Source organism: Phyllobates terribilis, unplaced genomic scaffold, assembly GCF_046119375.1.
Source record: "Phyllobates terribilis strain yellow unplaced genomic scaffold, ASM4611937v1 Scaffold_11__3_contigs__length_659146591, whole genome shotgun sequence".
Taxonomy (NCBI): Eukaryota; Metazoa; Chordata; class Amphibia; order Anura; family Dendrobatidae; genus Phyllobates; species Phyllobates terribilis.
The window spans coordinates 476,506,462-476,531,094 of NW_027362771.1; the positions used below are offsets into that span (position 1 = coordinate 476,506,462).

The 24,633-nt window shown below is 42.5% G+C and overlaps 1 protein-coding gene across 1 annotated transcript; it reads left to right on the forward strand.

The window, feature by feature from the left end:
* The first annotated feature begins 65 nt into the window (after positions 1 to 65).
* Positions 66 to 20,983, forward strand: UBAP1L (ubiquitin associated protein 1 like). The gene is made up of 5 exons (XM_073650860.1): positions 66 to 221; positions 1,784 to 2,518; positions 3,426 to 3,608; positions 5,767 to 5,868; positions 20,056 to 20,983. The coding sequence occupies exons 1-5, from the start codon at positions 90 to 92 to the stop codon at positions 20,188 to 20,190; spliced, it is 1,287 nt and encodes a 428-aa protein (XP_073506961.1). The 5' UTR covers positions 66 to 89; the 3' UTR covers positions 20,191 to 20,983.
* The last annotated feature ends 3,650 nt before the right edge of the window (positions 20,984 to 24,633 follow it).

The following is a 24,633-nucleotide window of genomic DNA, read 5'->3' on the forward strand; positions in this document are numbered from 1 at the left end:
TTGTCACACATCAAATTAAGTTTAGTGTCTGTCCTTCTAAGCTTCGGTTATCATTGTCTAGGCTTCACCTATATTGAGACGCCACGGGAATGAATGTTCTGGATGACATCCCATTCAAATTGTATGATGGATTCACCCCTGTCCCCTCTCCTGAAGAGAGTATAGTCAACCTGTCAAATATTAATGTTCCAGACTGCAGCGATACATTAATGTGTACTGTGGTGAGTCATGGAGATCAGCTATTACTACTTGTATAGAACATTCATATATTAGATATGTATTTATTTGAGTGTGTCAGCCCAGAATGTCTGTGTAACCCAAATACAGGCGCTCGGTGCTCCACGGCGCAGCCAAATATTTAAATACACCTTCCAACCTACTTGTTTTCCATCTATCTCCAACCTCCCTCTTCTTTGATTGACAGCGCTGGCTTTATAGAATTAGAGAAGGTCAGAGATAGATGGAAACCCAGCAGGTGGGAAGGTGCACTGAAATATTTGGCCACGCCATGATGCTCCGTGCCCCTGTACATGGTTTGAATAGTCATTTTCTGTTGACAGAGCCTCTTTAAATTACTTTTATTATTACTGATTTGCTTAGTTATTTGACCAAAAAGGAAGATTTAGCTTCTAGATTATTTGCACATGATGTTGTATTATGGAGTAATGCTTCTAGGGGGGAGGGGAAACTACATAGTGTCTGAATGATCATGCCATGTTTTAACAGAATTTGTTAAATTTGCTCATAGACTTCTACGTGCACAAAATTATGGCTCCATATATTTTGGAGATTGTACAGAGCCATAATATAGGAGTGTTCTTGAGATCCTACTGTTAAAAGACCAGTTTTAATACCACAGTGTTTATTATCAAGCTGAGGAAAATGTGTATGGGGTCTCCAAACTCTCCTTCAACATATGTTGCCAGGGAAGAGAAGGATCGGGCAGTTGGAATTTAATTGGAAAGATAAAGCCACTGCCAAAGGTGTCTGGCAGCAGCTTTTTCCTCTTTTCTTGTTGAAAATACATGAACTGTCAGCCAAGACGAGCCCTTGTGTATGGAGTAGCCAAAAGAGATAGCTCCTGATAATCTAACATTCATCTAACACCTATCACATGTGTATAATGAGCTTAACTGTTTCATTTACTGTACTTGTCTTTAGCTGGAAAATTCCAAAAAACAAGACACTGTTACCAGATTCACCTGAAGGCCCATTTAGTGGGTTGATTATTGGGGAACAAACATTCGTTCTCAATTATCCACCTGTCTAAATAGGTCAGTGGTCACCCAACGAACAAGCAAAAATGCTCGGTGGGTGGGTGCGTTGATTATTAAATATCTGTTGATAACATGATATTCTGTGCGTGTTAACAATCATTCAATTCTCGCCAGCCTGTCCACACAGCCCGATAAATTACTTTTGATCATTTGCATGTAGTTGATTGGCAATCCTTTAAAGGAAACCTCTCACCTCGGAAATGGAGCCAGGCAGCATTGTAACACAATTTACCTGCAGATTAACCCAACATCTGCAGGTAAATAACGTTTTCCGAGGTGACAGGTTTCCTTTAACAGCCTGGATCGGCAAGTGTTTTAAGAAATTACTAAATTCAGCCATCTGTAGCAATAGGCAATAGCTTGCTGTTGTTATGAGTCTCCATTTTCAGTAAGTTCTGAGAACAGTCTGATGTATGTACAGTATATGGGGCTTGTCAGTGACTTGGCCATTTGTTGAATTTATTGTTTTACCTTAGAGCTAAAACCATACGTTTCTTTATTTACAGCATGATTTCTCCATAGAGAGAAAGATTCTAGACTGGGTGGAAGAAATGTACAGTCGGAAAGTACCTGTGTATGATGCCAGACCCTCTGCCCCTCCACACTGGATGATACATGAAAGGAAGGGGTTATGCTCTAACAGGCGCAGCAGTCCTCAGCGGCCTTCTTTACCCATGAGAAGATGTAGAAGTTTGAGCTCATCGGATGTTAACTCTTGTCGACCTCGAAACAGCTGGGGTGGAGCAGAAAACATGGAGAAAAAGGAGAACTTTTTTGAGGACGATGGATACTCTGAGGATGATGAGTACTCTTCATCGGGGGAGAGTGAGAAGGAGACTCGACAAAGGGAAGCAAGGATGCGTCCGAGTAAGAGCCCTCAGCCTCAGTGGTCTAACAGACCACGTACTTCTCCATTTCTACCGAGCCCACCTCCCACATGTCGCTGTTCTCATCTTGACCCTCCTTCATCCCACCTGAAAAAGAGAAAGTCAATTACTCCATCACATATGTCAAAGTATGAGCTTGAGTCTGCAAATAAAAGAATGGCATCTCTAGTACACCCAGAGAAGGGAAATTCGGAGTTCAGAGGCAGCCCTCAAGGTCAGCACCAAAGGAGCAACTGCTGTGGACACATTTTGAGTCCAACGCCACCTCCTTGTCCTAACTGCTGCTGCTGCTCCAAGAGACCTTTCAGTGCTGGCAGCATTCCTCCGATACGCTGCCACAAGCCCACCCATATGGTAAAATATATGCCTATGTTATCCTCATTTACTAAACTTAACAGATAGATGATCAAAATGAACATTCCACAGTAGGTTTAATTAATTGGTCATTTATTTGATCAAGTCAGGGTTTGGCTCACGTCTGTTGAATCGTTCAGCTGAATGAAGGGGCTGTGGCGCCATATACCCTTCATACACAGACACAGCACCATACATACGCTGTGCCCCTTTTTACAGCTGAGTGCTGGGGATCTTGTTTGGATGTACATGTACCCCATTTTGCAGTATGAGTACTTATATGCCTTATTACTCCTCATTTAAGACCACAATCTTCTAGGAGAGAGAACAGAATTTTTCTTTCTTACTCTTCTTTACCCTATAAGAAAAAATAACCTCTCTAAATAAAACTGCCTCCTAGAATTAGAGATCCATACCTAAAGAGTTCTCGATCATAAACATTAAAGGAGTTGGTCCACCATAACAACTTATATAATTGATAGAGGTCTTACTACTGGGACGCCCTCCGAACCTTGAGAACAGGGCTCAGAAGTCTCCCATTTAAATGCCATGGTGGTCACATATTTGCACCACTACTCCATTCATTGTCTATGAGACTGGTAGAAACTGCTAAAAGTTGTACTTGGCTATCTTTCCATCCCATAGACAATAAATGTGGTAGAGGTGCAGATATGTGACCATCACACTATTCAAAATGGGGCTACAACGCCCTATTCACAGGATTGTGGGGGTCCAAGCAGTCTGCACCTACCTAGTGACCAGACACTTATCACCTATCCTGTGGATAAGTGCTAAGGCGTGCCAATCAGATTATGGACATTTCATTATTATTTGCTTGCAAGCTAGAAACTTTCCAGTACAGCACGATTTTCTAATTTGCAGCTTTTCTGTTTTTTTTTACCTTCAGTCTCTAAATCCATACTCCTGCCTCCCACCTACGAGAAAGAAACATTCTGACAGCTCAGGTGACGTCTTTTTAGCTCTTAGCCAAGAAGAGCGTGATATCATTGAGGGTGTGACGTCTATGGGGTACCCACTTCGCAGAGCATTGATCGCAATGCAGAAAATGGGAGGTCAAACCCTGGAACAGGTAATTGGCAAGGTTTGCTCACCGAGTATGTTTTTTAAATATCTCATTAAAAAAATGTCTTAAGTTTGTAATAACTTACTATAGTAATCTACCTATATTACTATAGGATTGATTTTAAATTTTTATCATTACATGTTTAGTAAGAGATTGTTAAAACTAATGAAGAATACCTATTATATTATAATGAGCATTAATTCTTTACCATTTGTTTGATTTTTTTATTACTTTAATCAACAAGCTTGACATTTTTAGATAAAAGAATTATAATGATGCCATCTAGTCTGGCAGCACATAAAAAAACATCCTGAAGTTTCTAGTTCACTTTTCTTCTAAAACCTATTACTGATCCTTCATATAAATAAATGAACTGTGAACTGTTGAGTCAGGGGCACAAATTTCTCTGATCCAGAGACCACATTCTAGACTCCACTGTAGTAAAGTCAGTGCCCTCCTCATTAGTGGCCGTCAAGTTGCCTCTAATTGTGTCACCCAACGCCCCCATTAGTACCGTCTCCTGATTCCACGCTTCTCCTCTGACCAAAGACACGCACGACCTGGAAGACCTTTGCATGTATCTTCCAAGTTCTGCATTAATTACTGCAGAGGGGAACTACCATCAAAAAAAGTTCTGCCAACTACTTATTTCTATACCGCTGGTACACACACAATCATGTCTGTGTCTCGATGATTGTGATATGCAAATAGTCTATTCAGAGAGGAAGAGGACTTGATCTGTAGTACCATCTATTGGAGGTAGCTATCCTAAAAGTAAATATTGACCCTTTAATGAGTCTTGCCATATGACTTAAGATAAGAAGCCAAATCAAAAACTCTATTTGCACACATGTGTTTCAGGATGTTTACCCATCATCAGTGCAAAGCAGGAGTTCTGATTTGATAGGTGAGAGGCCTCTGACAGAGGGGCTAAAAGGGAACATTTCTCCTTGTGGAGAGTGCCAAGCCAACATAGGGAAACTTATAGGCTATGCAATGCTACTCTGGGAATTTAAATATGCGAATAGCTTCTTCTGAGAGGAAGAGGACTAGAACTATAGCACCATCTACTGGGAGTACAAATCCTAACGTCAGTATTGACCCTTCAACAACACTTACCACGTGACGTAGGATAAGACATGTATTCCGGGGTGTTTACACCTCCTCAGTTGTGGTTGTGAAGGACATAGAATGCCATTGCAGACTATGGGTTGTATACCCAGATATAGAGAACTTCTCAACTAACACTGTTACTATCTGAATGGTGTAAGTAAACCTTAACATGTCCATTGTACACTTCTTATTCCGTCTTATGCCGAGATTAGAGCAGAGGTTCTCCTGATGAAGAAGTTGGTTCAACTTCGAAACACGTTGAGAATAAACCGCATGATCTAATCCCTCACCACGTCCTCCAGATTTCTTGAACCTAGCACAGCAGCGCAGACTATACTCATATCTTCCTACCAATTGTTTTACACGCCGAGATCTCCCTACCCGAGGGTACTGCGGCAGCTGTCACACCTTGATTCCTCATTTTTGGGCTAAACTACCCCAAAATGTGAGCAATTCCTATACCTTCACCTAGACCAATTTCTCCACCGGATAAGACCCTATTGCGCATGGTGTCTCCCGCTCTTTCGAGATTAGAGCCGTAAGACAGACACTATGGTCAAACCTGCATAAGATGTTTCCTTTGGGCACATGATGGTTTTTCGTTCCCACATGGCCAGAAGCTGTAATAGTCAAGACTTTCTTTAATAATAAGGGACATATCAATAGTGGAATTTTCCTAGTGTTCCCACATTTATACCTATTATTAAAACAGACAATTTTTAATTTTACAAGAATTAAATTTTAGTTATTTTTTCCATTTTTTTTCACTTTCAAATCAGATACAATTCAAATAACCTATCTGACTCCTGATATGTAAGTTCTCTTTATGGGGTAACGTATTCTGCGACATTGAACAAAGCTTACTTCCATTCACATCACTTCCAGTCCCGAAAAGGCTCTAAATCGAATTTGCAAATCTTAAACACAGACTAGGGGAAATCTCATAGGTGGCCAGTTACCCTATATATGGTACGTTTATTGGAGTATGGAGTAAAACAGTTACCCAGATAGTCGCTGTTAATACTTGATCATTATATTTTTGCGCCAATAGGTTCTGAGTTACCTGGGAGCCACAGATCGCCTCTGTAAACTGGGGTATGAGGAAGCACAAGTGGAAGAAGCAATGGAAATATTCCAGAATTCTGAGCTAAAGGTAAAGAGTTACAGGAATATGTACTGGAATAGTCTAACATTATTTGTCTGAGCATCCTCTGTACATTGCACTAGTACTTCACATGTACAGAAAGTAGAAAAAGGACAACATCTGGTCGACCATCCACTTCAAGCCTGGGTGATGTTTCATTTTTCCACTTTTGTTTTTTTTCCTCTTCTTCCAAGAGCCATAACTTTTTTCTTTTTCAGTCAACATTGGGATTGTTTTTTTCGGGACAAACTGCAGTTTTGAATGACATCATTCATTTTGCCATAAAATGTAATGCACCTAAAGAAGGAAATGTGCAAAGGCAAATAGATAATAGGAAAAAATACAAACATTTCTTTGCAAAAAACATAAAAAACTCATATTTTAGCTAAAAAAAACATGCGAGTGCACCAGAAAAACTGGTAGGTGAATAAGAACAATTTATTAATATATAGAAATAAAAAAGTCCCAGTACATATTCTTTACAAAGGAAATGCCATAAGTAGAAGGAGAAAACATGGTTCATTGTGTCATGAATCCCTAGATATCCTTGTAACTATATGATAAATTTAAAGATGAAATGAAACAGATACAGTATACAACGACTAATATGAAACCCAACCAATCCACAAAATGTACTGGAAAACTAGGAAAAAATTCCAAGTAGCATAAAATGCTGAAAAAAATGCAATTCCACCACTGTATTTTTGGGTATTATTTTTACTGCGTTTTCTGTGATGTTAAAATGAACTGGAAACATGATTTTTCTGGATCAGTGTGATTACGGTGATACCAAATTCACATCAATTTGTTTTTTAAGTGATGAAAAAAAATTCAGACTTTTGTAAGAAAAACAACTGCATTTTTCTTTGTGACAACATTAGGTGCAGCCATGTTGCTTACCTTCATCTCTGACATTCAGAGCCCTCCTTTGCCTTCGCCACCGCCTTTCCTTCAGCTGTAGTTGCGCTCCCAGCCCATGAAACGAGACGTTATCACTGACATCCATTTCATTAGCTGGGCAGTGTATTTTCTTTAGCCCTCGTCACTTCCCTCTGCATTCCCTCTTCGGCGCGCTCCTTCGCCGGCGTGTCCATATTGCATCAAAATAGGGGAGTGACAATAATGAGTCCCCTTGTTGACCCTTTCACTTTACTGGAAATGCAGGTGAAAATTACATGACCCCATGCTCAGTAATGATAAACAATCATTGCCTCTGATAAAGACATTTGCGGGACAACAATGGGTGCACGTGCAAAGGAATCAATAAAACTATCACACAGGTTACTGGCGCGCCGGTGAAGGAGCGCGCTGAAGAGGGAATGCAGAGGGAAGAGACGAGGGCTGAGGAAAATACACTGCCCAGCTAAAGAAGTGGATGTCAGTAATGACATCTTGTTTCATGGGCTGGGAGCGCAACTACAGCTGAAGTTAAGGCGGTGGCAAAGGAGCTCTGTGAATGTCAGCGATGAAGGGAGCGTGTACTGAGCATGCGTCGGTCATTACAACCGACGCACGCGCAGTAGAGAATACACAGCCCAGCCTATGAAACGGACGTCAGTAATGAAATCTCGTTTCAGGGGCCAGGAGAACAAATGCATCACCACCGCCTGATGACGTATCGTTTCAGGCCGGCAAACGGAGGAAGGGGAGTGTCAAGATGTCCCAGTCCCAGCCGACAACGCTTCATTTCAGGGCAGAAAAGGGGAGTGACAGAAGTTTCAACCAGCAGATGAGATGACCATTTGTTTGAGTATCCCATCATGCCCATTATGCACTTTTCAAACGAATCGTCATAGGAAGTGGGTAATACAAATAGAAACCTAAGTGGCAGTACAGAGTGAATGGTAGGGAATTTTACCATGACTTGAATTTCAAAAGTTATTAGTTATTAAAGATTTATTGATTGAAATTGCTGTTAAAGAGCTACATGTGCATATATATAGTTTGGGGTGTGAAATTCAGCTGACAGATTCCCTTTAAAACGGTAATTAGGCTACATTGGCAGGACTGTATTTTCGGTCTTAGTGCTACCAGTGGAAAATTCTGACCTCACAAAAACAGCACTCGGACCAATGTTATTCAGTTGGGCTGTTCAGATGACCATTTGTTTTTACACGACAGAATTTCCACATGAACAAATAGTAGCATGCACTAGTCTTCTCCATATTTCGAATGAGACTCGCCCATTCTAGTCTATGGGTGCGCAAAAAAAAATCAGATCCCACCGGATCGACTGTATAGCATCCGATCTTTACGGATATATTGCCATTAATAACATAGGAATCTGGATTTGGTCTTGTACATTTTGGTCTTGATTGCTCACAGCACTGATGGCATATTAACACAAGAAACTCCTGTGTCACGCACAAGATGGAAGTGGAGCTGGTGAACCTGACGTCTGAGCGAATACTCCACAATTAGGGCACATGGCATAACGGAAGCATATTTATATTATATAACTTCCTTCTAAGCACATTTATGTATTTTTAACTTTTCTATCCCTTTAATAATTAGTTTAATGAATTTATGCAAAAAAAAATAATAATAATGGTTGTGACAACTGTAATTGTGTTATGCCTTGCCTAATCTGTGAAAGCCCATCCATGAGATGGTTAACTTTATACTCCAGGAAAATAAAAACTTCCTAGAATAATATAGGAATAGGCAGATAGGCTTTAAAAAGTAGGAAAATATTAAAAGCAGTGTAGTATAAATTGGACCCTCTGAGATGATAGTCATTTTTCTTCCTCAGCGTCAATGAGCTGTGGTATCCCAATTTTGCATAGCATTTTGCACGATGGCATGTCTGGGAAAACTGTTCATATCCTGTTTGTATGAAGCTGAATCAGAGATCAGAGACTGTGAGAAAGTCCCCAGTCCGCTCCTGAGAGTCCTCGTCATAGGGTCAGAGAATCACATGGGCCTCACTATATATCATCAACATCCAGGGTGTAACACTGTGTGAAACATACTGACTGCTTCATACAGCACGCGTCTGATTGCACAGAATCATTATTTCATCTATGTGTATATAAATATATATATATATGTATATATATATATACTGTATGTATATATATATATATACATATATATATATATACAGTGCATATTTTTATATATACAGTATATATAGACACAGTACATGTTTTTATATATATATATATAGATACAGTACATGCTTTTATATATATATATATATACATATATATATGTATATATATATATATATATATATATATATATATATATATATATATATATATATATATATATATATATATATATATATATATATATACAGTGCCCCCTGCAGATTTAGCTGGTTGACACATGTGGAATTAACTTGGCATTGTGACATTTGTACTGTAGATCAGCCTGGAAGTGGGAAATGCACTGCAGCAATTTTTTTTTTTTTTTTTTTTTTTTAAACGTTAAAAGTTAATTCAGAGTGTCATTTATTATTCAACCCCTCAAACCACAAGAATTCTGTTTGGTCCCCCTAAAGTATTAAGAAGTAGTTCAGGCACCAAGAATAATGAGCTTCACATGTGTGGATTAAAGATCTCTTTTGCCAGCCTTTTCTGACTATTTAAGACCCTCCCCAAACTCGTGAACAGCACTCAGACATGGTCAACATGGGAAAGACAAAGGAGCATTCCAAGGCCATCAGAGACAAGATCGTGGAGGGTCACAAGGCTGGCTAGGGGTACAAAACCCTTTCCAAGGAGTTGGGCCTACCTGTCTCCACTGTTGGGAGCATCATCCGTAAGTGGAAGGCTTATGGAACTACTGTTAGCCTTCCACGGCCTGGACAGCCTTTGAAAGTGTCCTCCCGTGCCGAGGCCAGGCTTGTCCGAAGAGTCAAGGCTAACCCAAGGACAACAAGGAAGGAGCTCCGGGAAGATCTCATGGCAGTGGGGACATTGGTTTCAGTCAATACCATAAGTAACGTACTCCACCGCAATGGTCTCCGTTCCAGACGAGCCCGTAAGGTACCTTTACTTTCAAAGCGTCATGTCAAGGCTCGTCTACAGTTTGCTCATGATCACTTGGAGGACTCTGAGACAGACTGGTTCAAGGTTCTATGGTCTGATGAGACCAAGATCGAGATCTTTGGTGCCAACCACACACGTGACGTTTGGAGACTGGATGGCACTGCATACGACCCCAAGAATACCATCCCTACAGTCAAGCATGGTGGTGGCAGCATCATGCTGTGGGGCTGTTTCTCTGCCAAGGGGCCTGGCCATCTGGTCCGCATCCATGGGAAGATGGATAGCACGGCCTACCTGGAGATTTTGGCCAAGAACCTCCGCTCCTCCATCAAGGATCTTAAGATGGGTCGTAATTTCATCTTCCAACAAGACAACGACCCAAAGCACACAGCCAAGAAAACCAAGGCCTGGTTCAAGAGGGAAAAAGTCAAGGTGTTGGAGTGGCCTAGTCAGTCTCCTGACCTTAACCCAATTGAAAACTTGTGGAAGGAGCTCAAGAATAAAGTCCACATGAGACATCCAAAGAACCTAGATAACTTGGAGAAGATCTGCATGGAGGAGTGGGCCAAGATAACTCCACAGACCTGTGCCGGCCTGATCAGGTCTTATAAAAGACGATTATTAGCTGTAATTGCAAACAAGGGTTATTCCACAAAATATTAAACATAGGGGTTGTATAATAATTGACCCACACTTTTATGTTTAAAATTTAATAAAATTCAACTGAGCAACATAACTTTTTGGTTTGTAAGATTTATGCTTCTGTTCATAAAACCTACTCTCGTTTGCAGTTTGAAGGCTCTAACTTATTTGCATCTTATCAAACCAGCTAAATCTGCAGGGGGTTGAATACTACTTGTAGGCACTGTATATATATATATATACATAGTACATATTTATATATATATATATATATATATATATATATATATATATATATACACACTGCTCAAAAAAATAAAGAGAACACTCAAGTAACACATCCTTGATCTGAATGAATTAAATATTCTCATTGAATACTTTGTTCTGTACAAAGTTGAATGTGCTGACAACAAAATCACACACAAATCATCAATGGAAATCAAATTTATTAACCAATGGAGGCCTGGATTTGGAGTCACCCCCAAAATTAAAGTGGAAAAACACACTACAGGCTGATCCAACTTTGATGTAATGTCCTTAAAACAAGTCGAAATGAGGCTCAGTATTGTGTGTGGCCTCCACGTGCCTGTATGACCTCCCTACAACGCCTGGGCATGCTCCTGATGAGGTTGCGGATGGTCTTCTGTGGGATCTCCTCCCAGACCTGGACTAAAGCATCCGCCAACTGGATGGATGGTGGATGGAGCGAGACATGATATCCCAGATGTGCTTAATCGGATTCTGGTCTGGGGAATAGGTGGGCCAGTCCATAGCTTCAATGCCTTCATCTTGCAGGAACTGCTGACACACTCCAGCCACATGAGGTCTGGCTTTGTCCTGCACTAGGAGGAACCCAGGGCCAACCGCACCAGCATATGGTCTCACAAGGGGTCTGAGGATCTCATCTCGGTACCTAATGGCAGTCAGGCTACCTCTGGCGAGCACATGGAGGGCTGTGCGGCCCTCCAAAGAAATGCCACCCCACACTATTACTGACCCACTACCAAACCGGTCATCCTGAAGGATGTTGCAGGCTGCAGATCGCTCTCCACGACGTCTCCAGACTCTGTCACATCTGTCACATGTGCTCAGTGTGAACCTGCTTTCATCTGTGAAGAGCACAGGGCGCCAGTGGCGACTTTGCCAATCCTGGTGTTCTGTGGCAAATGCCAAGCGTTCTGCACGGTGTTGGGCTGTGAGCACATCCCCCATCTGTGGACGTCGGGCCCTCATATCACCCCCATGGAGTCGGATTCTAACCGTTTGTGCAGACACATGCACATTTGTGGCCAGCTGGAGGTCATTTTGCAGGGTTCTGGCAGTGCTCCTCCTGTTCCTCCTTGCACAAAGGCGGAGGTAGCGGTCCCGCTGCTGGGTTGTTGCCCTCCTACGGCCCCCTTCACGTCTCCTGGTGTACTGGCCTGTCTCCTGGTAGCGCCTCCAGCCTCTGGAAACTACGCTGACAGACACAGCAAACCTTCTTGCCACAGCTCGCATTGATGTGCCATCCTGGATGAGCTGCACTTCCTGAGCAACTTCTGTGGGTTGTAGAGTCCGTCTCATGCTACCACGAGTGTGAAAGCACAACCAACATTCAAAAGTGACCAAAACATCAGCCAGAAAGCATTGGTACTGAGATGTGGTCTGTGGTCCCCACCTGCAGAACCACTCCTTTATTGAGGATGACTTGATAATTGCCAATAATTTCCATCTATTGTCTATTCCATTTGCACAACAGCATGTGAAATTGATTGTCAATCAGTGTTGCTTCCTAAGTGGACAGTTTGATTTCACAGAAGTTTGATTCACTTGGAGTTATATTCTGTTGTTTAAGTGTTCCCTTTATTTTTTTGAGCAGTGTATATATCCCTTATCCTGGAATATATACACACATGGTCAAAATTTTTGGTAACCCTCGTTTAATGAAAGAAAAACCCACAATGGTCACAGAAATAACTTGAATCTGACAAAAGTAATGATAAATGAAAAATCTATGAAAATGAACAAATGAAAGTCCGACATTGCTTTTCAACCCTGCTTCCACAGAATTTAAAAAAAAAATGAAACTCATGAAATAGGCCTGGACAGAAATGATGGTACTCTTAACTTAATATTTTGTTGAACAACCTTTTGAGGCAATCACTGCAATCAAACGATTCCTGTAACTGTCAATGAGACTTCTGCACTTCTTGACAGGTATTTTGGCTCACTCCTCATGAGCAAACTGCTCCAGTTGTCTCGTGTTTGAAGGTTGCCTTTTCCAGACGGCATGTTTCAGCTCTTTCCAAATATGCTCAATAGGATTTAGGTCAGGGCTCATAGAAGGCCACTTCAGAATAGTCCAATGTTTTCCTCTTAGCCATTCTTGGGGGTTTTTAGCTGTGGTTTTGGGTCATTATCCTGGTGCAAGACCCATGACCTGCTACTGAGACCAAGCTTTCTGACACTGGGCAGCACATTTCTCTCTAGAATCCCTTGATAGCCTTGAGATTTCATTGTACCCTGCACAGATTCAAGACACCCTGTGCCAGATGCAGCAAAGGAGCCCCAGAGCATAACAGAGCCTCCGCCATGTTTCACAGTAGGGACAGTGTTCTTTTCTTGATATGCTTAATTTTTCCATCTGTGAACATAGAGCTGATGTGCCTTGCCAAAAACTTCCATTTTTGGCTCATCTGTCCATAGGACATTCTCACAAAAGCTTTGTGGCTTGTCAACATGTAGTTTGGCAAATTCCAGTCTGGCTTGTTTATGATTTTTTTTCAACAATGGTGTTTTCCTTGGTCGTCTCCCATGAAGTCCACTTTGAATCAAATAACAACGGATGGTGCGATCTGACACTGATGTTCCTTGAGCTTGAAGTTCACCTTTAATCTCTTTAGAAGTTATCCTGGGCTCTTTTGTTACCATTCGTATTATCCATCTCTTTGATTTGTCATCAATTTTCCTCCTGCGGCCACGTCCAGGGAGGTTGGCTACAGTCCCATGGATCTTAAATTTCTGAATAATGTGCAACTGTAGTCACAGGAACATCAAGCTGCTTGGAGATGGTCTTATAACCTTTACCTTTAACATGCTTGTCTATAATTTTCTAATCTCCTGAGACAACTCTTTCCTTTGCTTCCTCTGGTCCATGTTGAGTGTGGTACACACCATGTCATTAAACAGCACAGTGAGTATCTGTAGCCCTATATACAGGCCCACTGACTGATTACAAGATTGTAGACACCTGTGATGCTAATTAGTGGAGACAACTTGATTTAACATGTCCCTTTTGTCACATTATTTTCAGTGGTACCATCATTTCTGCCCAGGCCTATTTCATGAGTTTAATTGTTTTAAAAATTCTGTGGAAGCGGGGTTGAAAAGCAATGACTGACTTTCATTTGTTCATTTTCATAGATTTTTAATTTATTATTACCTTTGTCAGATTCAAGTTATTTCTGTGACCATTGTGGGTTTTTCTTTCATTAAACAAGGGGTACCAGCAATTTTGACCACGTGTTTATATCCCATCCTGGTATATATGTTCTTTATTCTGGACCCCATCTTGGTATATATATTCCCCATTCTGGTATATGTCCCCTGTTTCGCAGCTGTTCTTTAATGTATAGAAAAAATAAACCATTAATGTGGCGCCCCTGAGGGTTCTGTCGCCACAGAGGTACTGCACCTCACCCAGAGGTGTGGTGTCTCCCTTTCTCTCAGGTAAGGAGGGTGTGCTGCACGGAACCCCAAACACCTGCATCAAACACTACACTGGTCCAGGCCGGCTGGAGGGGCAACATGCAGAGCACAGCTGCTGAGCCCTGACCCTGGCTGGAATCGGGGGGAACCCAAAGGTAGGGGGAACCAGTAGTGGGTGTGGGTGGAGGAAGTAGTTCATGGGAGCACTCATACAGTAAAGATATAAAATAGGGAAGCCATCTTAGGGTGGCAGAACAGAGAGTCTAGTAGCTGGAGTATAGTCAGGGAGCAGAGACTCTCTAGGAGCTCTGCTCCACTACAAGGGCCCAGGACTGAGGCCCAGGAGGGGAGCAGGGAGTACGTTCCGATCTACTGAAGGGATCCTAGGGGGTACGGCGAGTGCTGGTGGCACCCGTACACCCCGAACCTGCCAAGTGTCAGGAGGATCTAGGCCGCAAGAAGGGGACCGGCCCCTGGCCCAGTCGTGCAGCTTCAAGCCTCGGCTGGAAAATACCGGAGGCTTCTGACTTCTATAGCAGAAGCCAACCTCTCACTTCAATCCAAGAGTAAGGTCGGGCAGGTCTGAGCAACTCCGACGGACAGGGGGGACCTCGCGCGCACCCGAATAGGATTCACAGTGAGAAGGGCAGGAGGGAGTAAAGACCCAGCGTGAAGTCGGTCTAGGAAGGTACATTTGAAAGTGGGGTTCTGCCAGGTACACCCGAGCTTCCTGAGGAAGGACCGAACCCCTGCCCGATGAACGCTGTGCGACGCGGGAGGCTTGCACCAGTACTGTACACCTGAGGAACTTGTACGGAACCGTGAGTAAACTCGGATGACTGCACTGAACTGCCTCCGCTCCTTCATTTCGCCGGTACCTTTTCCCTCTCTGCACTACAAAGCCCAGCGCACCTCCTCCATCTTCCCCTACACTGCCCTGAGGCCTGCTCCACCTGTGGGGAGCCGTTCCACCACAAGCTGCCCTACCACCTGCCTCAGAGGACTGTAGCACGCTGGTGATCTTCACCAGACACCATAGGTGGCGTCACGACAATTCCCCTATACATATTCCCCCCCTTCTTCAGTGACCGCCCTGGGCCACGGACCGGGCCAGCCACCGTGATAACCCCCGGCAACCAGAGGCCCGACTGCTGAGTACCCCACCGCTCTGGGGGCGCGTCATTATACTCACATTCCCTCCGCGCGGCGTCTTTCTTTGCAGCCAGCGGCTGACCTCAGCGTGCAAGTGAAGGGAATGCATGTCGTCGCTGCCATGTGCCCCCCGTCATGTGCACGCCGATGTCAGCTGCTCGTCTTTGATTGGCCGGCAGCGTGTATTGCCACTCATGGATCCGATTGGTCTATGCGCCGCAATACACTTCAGCTGCATGTGTCTCTGAGGACGCATATCCAGCTAAAATATTTGCTGGTGACGGCGGGCCGTGCTCGTGGGGGCCGTAGCGACCTCTGCGACCACAGTAGTATTTACCCCCTGGCTGCAGTTTAGGTGTCCCCATACCCTAAAAATCTAGTTTTGTGGGAACACGTGCTTGAATTACATGTTTGCATATTAAAAGTGTGAGATAATTGGGATTTTGTAGGCTGTGAGTGAGGAAGTGAACTGCACATATTTGGTACCCTTCAGTTTGGGCTGTTACTTAAAGGGAACCTGTCACGTCCTGAAACGCTAATTACTTGCAGATGTAGGGTTAATCTGCAGTTCGGGTATGTTCACGCGACGCAAAAACAATCCATAAAATGAATATAATGTACAGCAATGTCAAAACGACATTGCTCTTGGTCTTTTGTCACTTCATTTAACCGTTTCACAATTTGGAAACCCTGAAGTGGTTAAAAAGAGTGACATACTTATTCTTCAGAAGCTGCCCACTCCCTATACTGAACAGTATAGAGTAAAAGATGCAGACCTTAAAACTCTGTGTAGCTGTCTTACTGGTGCAGCAGCTACAGGGAGAAAATGAAGTTATATTCCTACTGCAGCCGCTCCCCTCCAGTCATCGGGATGGTGCAGAGAGCTTATAGGTGACGTTCCCACAATGAGTCTGCGCATTTTTAAAAACTCACCGTCTTACAGTTCCCTCAAAGTGGATGGGATTCATAGAAATATATGCCCACTGTGCTTTTTTTTACGGTGTGTAAACTGACCTGCGGTGTTTTGTTCACATCTGCAACATGTCAGTTTCTCTTGTGGGTACGTTTTATATGCGAATTTTTCCCATAGAATTGCTTTAGATACAGATGATTTTTCTAAAAGAGCAGTTACCCTCTAAGTCTTGATAAAAGTGGTTAAGCGGTACATGCTTACCAACACATGAAGTGCTAAATACATGATGAGGAAGACCTGTGAACACCTCAAACTGATCAGGATCAACCGTTGTAGGGCGAGGTCTTTCTCAAACGCACCCCTTTTTTGTGATCCGGTTCCAGGCATTGTCCCAGCACAATCTGGACAGTTGGTGTGTAAAGGTACACAATAGTAACTTTTGATACTTTTGCTTGGAAGGAGTTAATACTCAAATTCTATGTCCTCATCTTGATTTAATAAGTTACACAAGAAAGCGGATAATCTCTCTGAAGTGAAATCCTTCCAGACCAGGCTTTTAACAGGGTGCCTTAAAATAGTGTGCGGTGGAGGGGGTATATTGGGCCTTGTTCAAATATGAGGCAAAGCTTCCATCGAAGAATTTAATGTCTTAAGATGGAAATAACTGAGTACAGTCACAGCTCAGGATGCTAAGGAAAGATGACAATCTAGACATTGCTGAAAAGGATGGAGGAACCCTTATGAAGAGAATCAGCCCAGGCTTATGTCTGCCGGTCGGATAAGCTTTGTGGCTCTTCACATTTTCTCTGCCATGGCCACTGATTTTGTAAACCATGGCACCCTTTCAAATGCTAAGGACATATTTTAACAAAAGCTGTGAAGCTCGACAACACATGCACTACTCTGCAAACCTTCAATGAGAAGACTGAAAACTTACATCATCCGAGATATATCATTTTGTTGCTGCAGCCCTGCTGTCGGGAAGAAATTCATTTTATTCCCCCCAGCAGTGTTCGGCTTTCAGTCACAGGGGTGGCTCCGGCAAGGTTACAGTCACCCCCCTGGGCATAGAGAGCGGTGGCTGTAATTGCGCCCCCAGCACTGACTGACAGCCGACCCTAAGGCTGGGGTCACATAGTCATTGATTCTTTCATGCAATCGGGCCGATTATGCTAATGATGCTCAGCTGAAACTGTCAGAGTGTGAGCCGAGTGTCATCTGAGTGTGATCCAATTCTTTCACATGAGAGAATCGCATCACAGGTGCGGAGAAGACACCGACTTAATTTCTCCATCTTCTTCATTCTCTGTGTCCACGGATGTCGTACTGCACTCGGATGATATCCGAGTGCAGTCAGATGTTTCACACGCACCCATAGACTTGACAGGGTATGTGTGATCTGATCATTGGATTCACCCACAGCATGCTTCGATTGTTTTTTAATGCTGAATCGTCATGAGAAAATAAAAAATTGCAGATCTCAACTGCCCCATAGAATAATGTCGGGCCAAGTGCTATCCGATAAAACATCAGATAGCCCGCGGCCGTGTTATATGCTAGTGTGAGCGAGCTCTAATGCTAGGCCTGCTGTCAGTCAGTGCGGGGGTGCGGTTACAGCTGCTACTCTCCATATTCAGAGCGGTGACTGAACCCGCGCTGGCCGCACCGCTATGACTGGAAGCCTCACGCTGCCTGGGGAATAAAGTTAATTTCCTTCCAGCAGTGGGGCTTTCAGTGTCAGAACACTATTAACCTGCAGATAAACCCCACATCTCCAGGTTAATAGCGTTATTTTATATGACAGGTTCTCTTTAAAAATCCCCTATTTTTCCATCACTACTTTATCTAACTGCTTTTTTTTTACTACTTCCTGTTTGATGACGCTTTATTTGAGAATCCCATTGCATTCTGACAGTGCGCTCTCTTGCCGGCTCACTTGTTATCAGAGTTGGCGATGGAGCGCATTGTCACTGTGCATATTGCACAGAGACAAGATCCTACTGAGCGTACATCAAAATTGCCAAACTTCATTTCAGGGTGGGTGCAGAGGCTGTGACAGTGACCGCAGTCTCTGACCCCTGATGACGTCTCATTTGAATATCCCAGCGATTCTGAAATGAAGCATCATCAAACTGGAAGTAGCAAAAAAAAGCAGTTAGATATCGTACTGAGATAACAATAGGTACTTTTTCATTAAAGGGATTGTCCCATGAACAAAGTACATTCTAATCAATGGATATTGGAATAATAATAACTTCCACAAATAGATGTGTTTAAATAAAATGTTCCTGTGCTGAGATAATCTTATAAATGTGCCCCTGCTGTGTACTGTGTAATGGCTGTGTCTGTGCAGGAACATGGTCTGATCATACCACAGCTCCTGGGCAGGGGGGGAGAAAAAGAGTATACAGATAGGACAGCATGAGATTATAGCAGATTCTTTCTGTGAGGTAAAACATTTCACTATTGGTTTTTAAGCAATGTTTTACCTCAAAGAAAGAATCAGCTGCAATGCCCGGTCCTAAGATTAGGCAACTCCATTACTGGTCCTGTGCTTAACACAGGAGGGAGGTTCTTGTATCAGCTTATGTCCAGTACTCTGTGCAAAGAGGCCTCTCAGACTACCTTTGTCAATAGCTTAGCCAGCCCCCTTCTCTGACTGTAAATCAGCTGTAAGGCTGTGTGCCCACTATGCGTTTTTTAAGCGTTTCCGCAGCGTCAATTCCGCTGCAGAAACGCTTAAAAAACGCTTGGTAGAAGGTCTGCTATGTTCCCCAATGATAATCCGCATCTGCTGTGCACATGCTGCGGAAATTTCCGCTGTGGATTATCATTGCGGAAAAATCTGCAGCACTACCAATTATTTTACTTAAGCGCGGCTTTTTCGTCACCATTGACTTGCATTGAATCGCTTAATATCCGCATGACTACATGTGCACATGCGGATATTAAGCGATTCAATGTGCGGATGGTACCCGGGTCTGAGACTCTCCTCCAGACCCGGGTACCATAGTACCTGTAAAAAAAAAAGAATAAAAAAAATATATATACATTATACTCACCTTCCGACGTCCCCCGGTCTCCATAGTGATGCGTCCTGGCTCCCCGGCAGCTCGCGATGGTCTAAAAGGACCTGTCATGACGTCATTTACTCATGTGACTGGTCACACGACCGCTGACGTCGGCGGTCACGTGACCTGTCACATGACTAAATGACGTCATGGAACATCCTTTTAGACGACCGTGAGCCACCCAACACACCGGACGCATCGGAGGAGACCAGGGGCCATCGGAAGGTGAGTATAATTTTTATTTTTTACCATTCTTTTACTATATCTTGGTCACACTATATAAATCCATGCCGGTTGCATGGATTTATATAGTGTGACCAAGTTGTCAAGCACTTTCCAAGTGATGCTAAAATCGCTTGGAAAGCGCTTGTCAACCCGCATGCGGAAATGCATGTGAAGAACGCTTCACATCCGCATGCCCCTGGCAGGAGCATTTCTGCATTGTGGGCACATAGCCTAAAAATGAAATGAGCAGTCAGCCAGCCCCTGTCACACACAGTACTGATAATGTACTGACAAAGATAATTCTCCTGCCCTGGAGCACAGGACTGGAAGTGGAGAGACTGAAACTGGGGGGAGATGCTGATATAATTAGACCAAATGTGAAAATGGAATTCCCCTGTCCCCATATACACAGAGCGCCACAGTGCTGAATATACTGTAAGTGCCATTTGTGAAAATGTATCTGAGCTTATTCTGAAGTATCCTGACCTTTGTTCTGTGTCTTGTGCAGGCTGCAGAATATCTCCGTCTCTTACTTCAGTTCAACGACATGGGCTTCCAACAAGACGACATCAAAGAAGTTCTGCTCATTTATGACAATCACAGGGATCAGTCTTTGGAGGAACTCATGATGAGAGCTCAGTAACAGCGAACATCCTACTCATGGACAGTAGATCATGACCTGACAGAATTAATCAGCATCACCCTAGTCCACGGCCCCACTATCAGTATTCGGTCAGTATTGTTTCTCAGGAGTTGGAGCCAAAACCAGGTGAGGAACAAATCAGAGAAAAGGTATAATAGAAACAAGTCACCAATTCTGCATTTATCACCCACTCCTGGTTTTGGCTCCCACTGCTGAGAAAAAATACTGACCGAATATTGACCAAATACTGATAGTGGGGTGTGGCCTTAATTAGAGATCTACCATAAAGAAATGTTCACAAGGAACAGATCCCCCATTCAGAATTCTGGTTGAAAAATTTTCCGCATGTTCCTGTAGCAGCAAGGTGGATATGATTTTACTAAATCTGACCCACACACCATTGAAAAAACAACGAACCTGTGTTGTGGATTTGAAAATCACAGAATGGCAATTTTTAATGTGGATTTTCACCATTGATTTCACTCTTTGCAATTCAAAAGCAACTCCCCAGTAAAATCTGCAGCAAAGTCACGTGAAACACTGGCAGATTTTGCTGCTGATTTCACACATCACAGATTTTTTTCTGCTCAATTTACATCCCCTGTGAACATCCCCTAAATAAGGAGAGGGCTCAGGAACCATCTGCACCAAGCACAGCTAGCAGCAGAGATTTGTGACAGATTAGCTGAAGAGCAACATTAGTCCTATAAGATATGAGGCTGATACCGCTGCAGACTTTCTGTCTGCATTTGTGGATTTGCAGCTCCTTACTAGCAGAGAATTGAATAACAAACTGCTGAGAAATTCTGCTATAATCTGCACGGATAAACCTGTAGCAAGTCGATTTATGTTGTGGATCAATTCATATGATTGCAGTTTTTCCCATTCATCTCACTGGGGAAGACCATTGTAGCTGCAGATCACCCACATATCTGAAGCATAATCTGCAAATACTAAAAGACAAACAATATTTGCAAACATTAAAATAATAAGAAAATAAACTACTAATCTTCCCTGACACTTCAGTGGCATCGTTTGCCTCTCCTTCTGCTGGCCGGTGTATAACAGTGGTTACATGGGATGGAACATGGGGTCGCACAGAGACCACCAGTGGACCTCACTAGCTTTATCTTGATAGGGAATATATTATTTTAATTTTATTTTATCCACGGTGACAAATTTGCAGACAAATTTGTATGTTTGTGAGGAATAGCCGCTGCAGATGTCCCCACTGACTCTGGCAGTTTTTTTGCAACCATTTTCTTCACCAGTTAAGCTCTCTGTATATGTAGCCTAAGGCTATGTGCCCACGCCGCCCTTTTCAGGCAGATCCTGTTTGTAAACCGCCTGAAAAAGCACCACAAAAGCGCCTGTGCACATGTTCCAACGTATGTCACTTCTTTTAACCGTTTCAGCTTCACAGTATAGAACAAAAAGAGACGGCGGAGGAGCCACCACAAGAATGAGTGAAACCGCTGATGAAGCCACTTCAGGAAGCCGTCCACTGGCGTCTTCCTGAAGTGGCTTCACCGGGGAAAACTTGGCGGCTGAGCTGGCATCCAGATGGAGCAGGGGGCACATAGCCTATGTGCCATTTAGATGGCGACACAGCCACATTCTAAGGTGCTTGGATGCATGTACATCTGGCTACCTTAAAAAGTGGAGTATGTATAACCTGGCACCCCGATTAACCCAATGCTGAAAAGATAGATGGTGGTGATAAAAGGACGTTTTAAATCTAGGATGCTGGTTAAAATTGCAGAGTGGCATTAGTGAAGACATAACAGAGGATATTTAACCCTAGAACGCATACCTGGGGCCTCGCAGGCCCGCCCTGTTAATTGTTTTCTATTTTCTGCAAGATTACTTTAGTTAGAATTTTGAAACTCTAGGTATTCCTCAGCTATATAGTTGTTTGTCATTTTTGTTTGAGTTATTCCATGTTATTTGCACAAGGGCCTAAAAGGCCCCAGGTATGTGAAAAAGTAGATTTTTATGGTCATGTGTTCTAGGGTTAAAGGGATATTCCCATCTCCAAGATCCTATCCCAATATGTAGTACGTGTAATAATAATATTAGCAAATACCTTCAATTAGAAATGTGGTATAGTTTTTCTGATTCTCTATATCTCTTTCCTTATGTGCACATATTGCAGGACCTTAGGTATCCATTACAACCACTGATATAGTGATAGTTAGCTAGTTGCTAGTGGTCGTAACCATGGATACCTAAGGTCCTGCATATGAGGAAAGAGACATAGAGAATCAGAAAAACTATACTACATTTGCACTTGGAGGTATTTGCTAATATTATTATTATTGCTACACCTACTACATATTGGGATAGGATCTTGGAGATGGGAGTACCCCCTTTAATCAGGAAACTCGTCTGCTTTGAGTGTTGTTTCTTGTGTCATCATAAATAGTTTTATGTGAAAAATGACAAATGTATTATATGCTTGTTATCTTTATTGGCTAAGCAGAAACATTATATTTAGAAGCTTTTGGGAACGGGTGTGAAATGTTTTATTTAACCTTACCACTAACCCTAGGTGATTATTATGACAGTTTCTCTTAGGAAAAAAAAAAATTATAGATGCATTATTCATTTATTACTTTCAGATGTGAGGGATTTTTTTATTATGAGTATTTATTTTTAGGTTTAGACAAACTTTATGAGCTTTCCAGATTTAAAACAGATGTCAGGAGGAAAAACAATTCCATGGACTGAAAACTGGAGAGCAAATAGTGACAATGAAGTTTACGGGAATGAACCTATTAGTATTACTGAAGCATGTGTCATTGTAGGAAAAAAGATTCTCATCTGACTAATGTAGTACTGAGCCGGGTTTGGGTGAATTTTGGGATGGAGGCTTTGACACCACTTATGTCTGACAATTCCAATAGGATTACAGTTAGTACATGAAGACAACTCCTTTCCATACGCCATGTTAGACTACATGGATATCATTCATGTGATTCTATCCAAAGCTGAAAACCCCCTCTTAAAAAAGCACCTCACTTTAGAGGACCTAACCCAACCAACTGGCTGCAAGTTATCTTAATATGGGGTTGACTTCATTAGTGGAGCGACATTCTTAGGGATCCAATAATATTGTGGGTTATAGTTAAATTAGTGACAAAATCTGTAGTTGGTGGAGAAAGGTTGAACTTGATGGACCTAGGTCTTTTTTCAACTTATGTAACTATGTAACATATATCTCATTGTTTGGCTGGGTGTCTGTATTGGATGCTTGATTATCACAAGCGATTCTCTTTTCCCTGACTAATAAAATAGCAGTTTTTTAGGACAAAGTCTTTGGAGCCTTGTATTGTGTTAGGAAAGGAAAATCTCGATGAATGCTACCTATTTGTTATGAGAAAGCTGCCAAACTACTCCCTATATCTCTTCTCCTGGAGTTGACTGTATTCATATGTGAATTTTCATGTTTTAAAGTAAATCTGTCAGCAGATTTTGTTATGTAATCTGAGAGCAACATTAGGTAGAGACAGAGACCCTGATTCCAGCAATGTATCACTTAGTTTACTGGGTGCAGCAGTTGTGATAGAGTCACAGTTTTCTCTGCTGCAGATCTAACAGAGCTTGGTTTCTGATCTGTCTATAACCCTGCCCACATCACAGCTTTCTGTGTACATTGTATAGTGATAGCTACTAATCAGCGGTGGTTGCACGGTTGGACTAGGAGGCACAGGGAAGATTGTCCTATAGTGATAATCTCCTGCTGATAAAATGCTGATTGTATTGAAGCAACAAAACACAGCCCAGTAAGTGACACATCACTGTAATCAGGATATCTGCTCCTACATTATAGTGCTCTCAGATTAAATAGCAAAAACCCGGTGACAGATTCCCTTTAAATGGAATGACTGTATAATTGCCACCTATCTGTTTTATTTAGGCAGACATAATATCACATTACTTCAGGTACCCATTATTGTGCAGTACCTTCCTAGCCAGGTTTATAAAGCTAAATGTGTAAAAGTCTATTTCTGTAGTTCTTTGTGTTTCACAACTACAATAAAACTGTTCCATCGGTTCTTACCTCTGGTTTTGTATAGTCTCATTAAATCCTATGTTGGAGCAGAAGTTATTTTTTTCCTTCCCTCGCTGATGTCATTATTAAAAAACACTTTCCTACATTCTTTTTTTTTCCTTAAAACCTTTGGCAGTGAAATACCATTATTATCCCTTTGGCAATATATTAGGTCATGGTCTTTATGGCACATGTGTGATGGTCATTAATATCAGATCATGTTTTATACTCTATAGAGATGAGTTAGAGGAATGGGTGTTAGATAGTGCTGAGCGAGTATGTTCTGTTAACCCTTTCGCCGAGTATGCTCGGGCCGAGCTCCAAGTATTTACAGCTGCTCGGTGATATGGTTGAATCGCTCCCGTGTGCATGATTTGCGACTGACAGCT

What these genes read in the sequence shown, in the direction of transcription:
- UBAP1L (XM_073650860.1), top strand. Translation starts at nt 90, where the DNA reads ATGAATGTTCTGGATGACATCCCATTCAAATTGTATGATGGATTCACC. An exon ending in ATACATTAATGTGTACTGTG is followed by an intron (nt 222 to 1,783) that starts GTGAGTCATGGA and finishes CTTTATTTACAG; the next exon opens with CATGATTTCTCCATAGAGAG. An exon ending in TCCAGAATTCTGAGCTAAAG is followed by an intron (nt 5,869 to 20,055) that starts GTAAAGAGTTAC and finishes TGTCTTGTGCAG; the next exon opens with GCTGCAGAATATCTCCGTCT.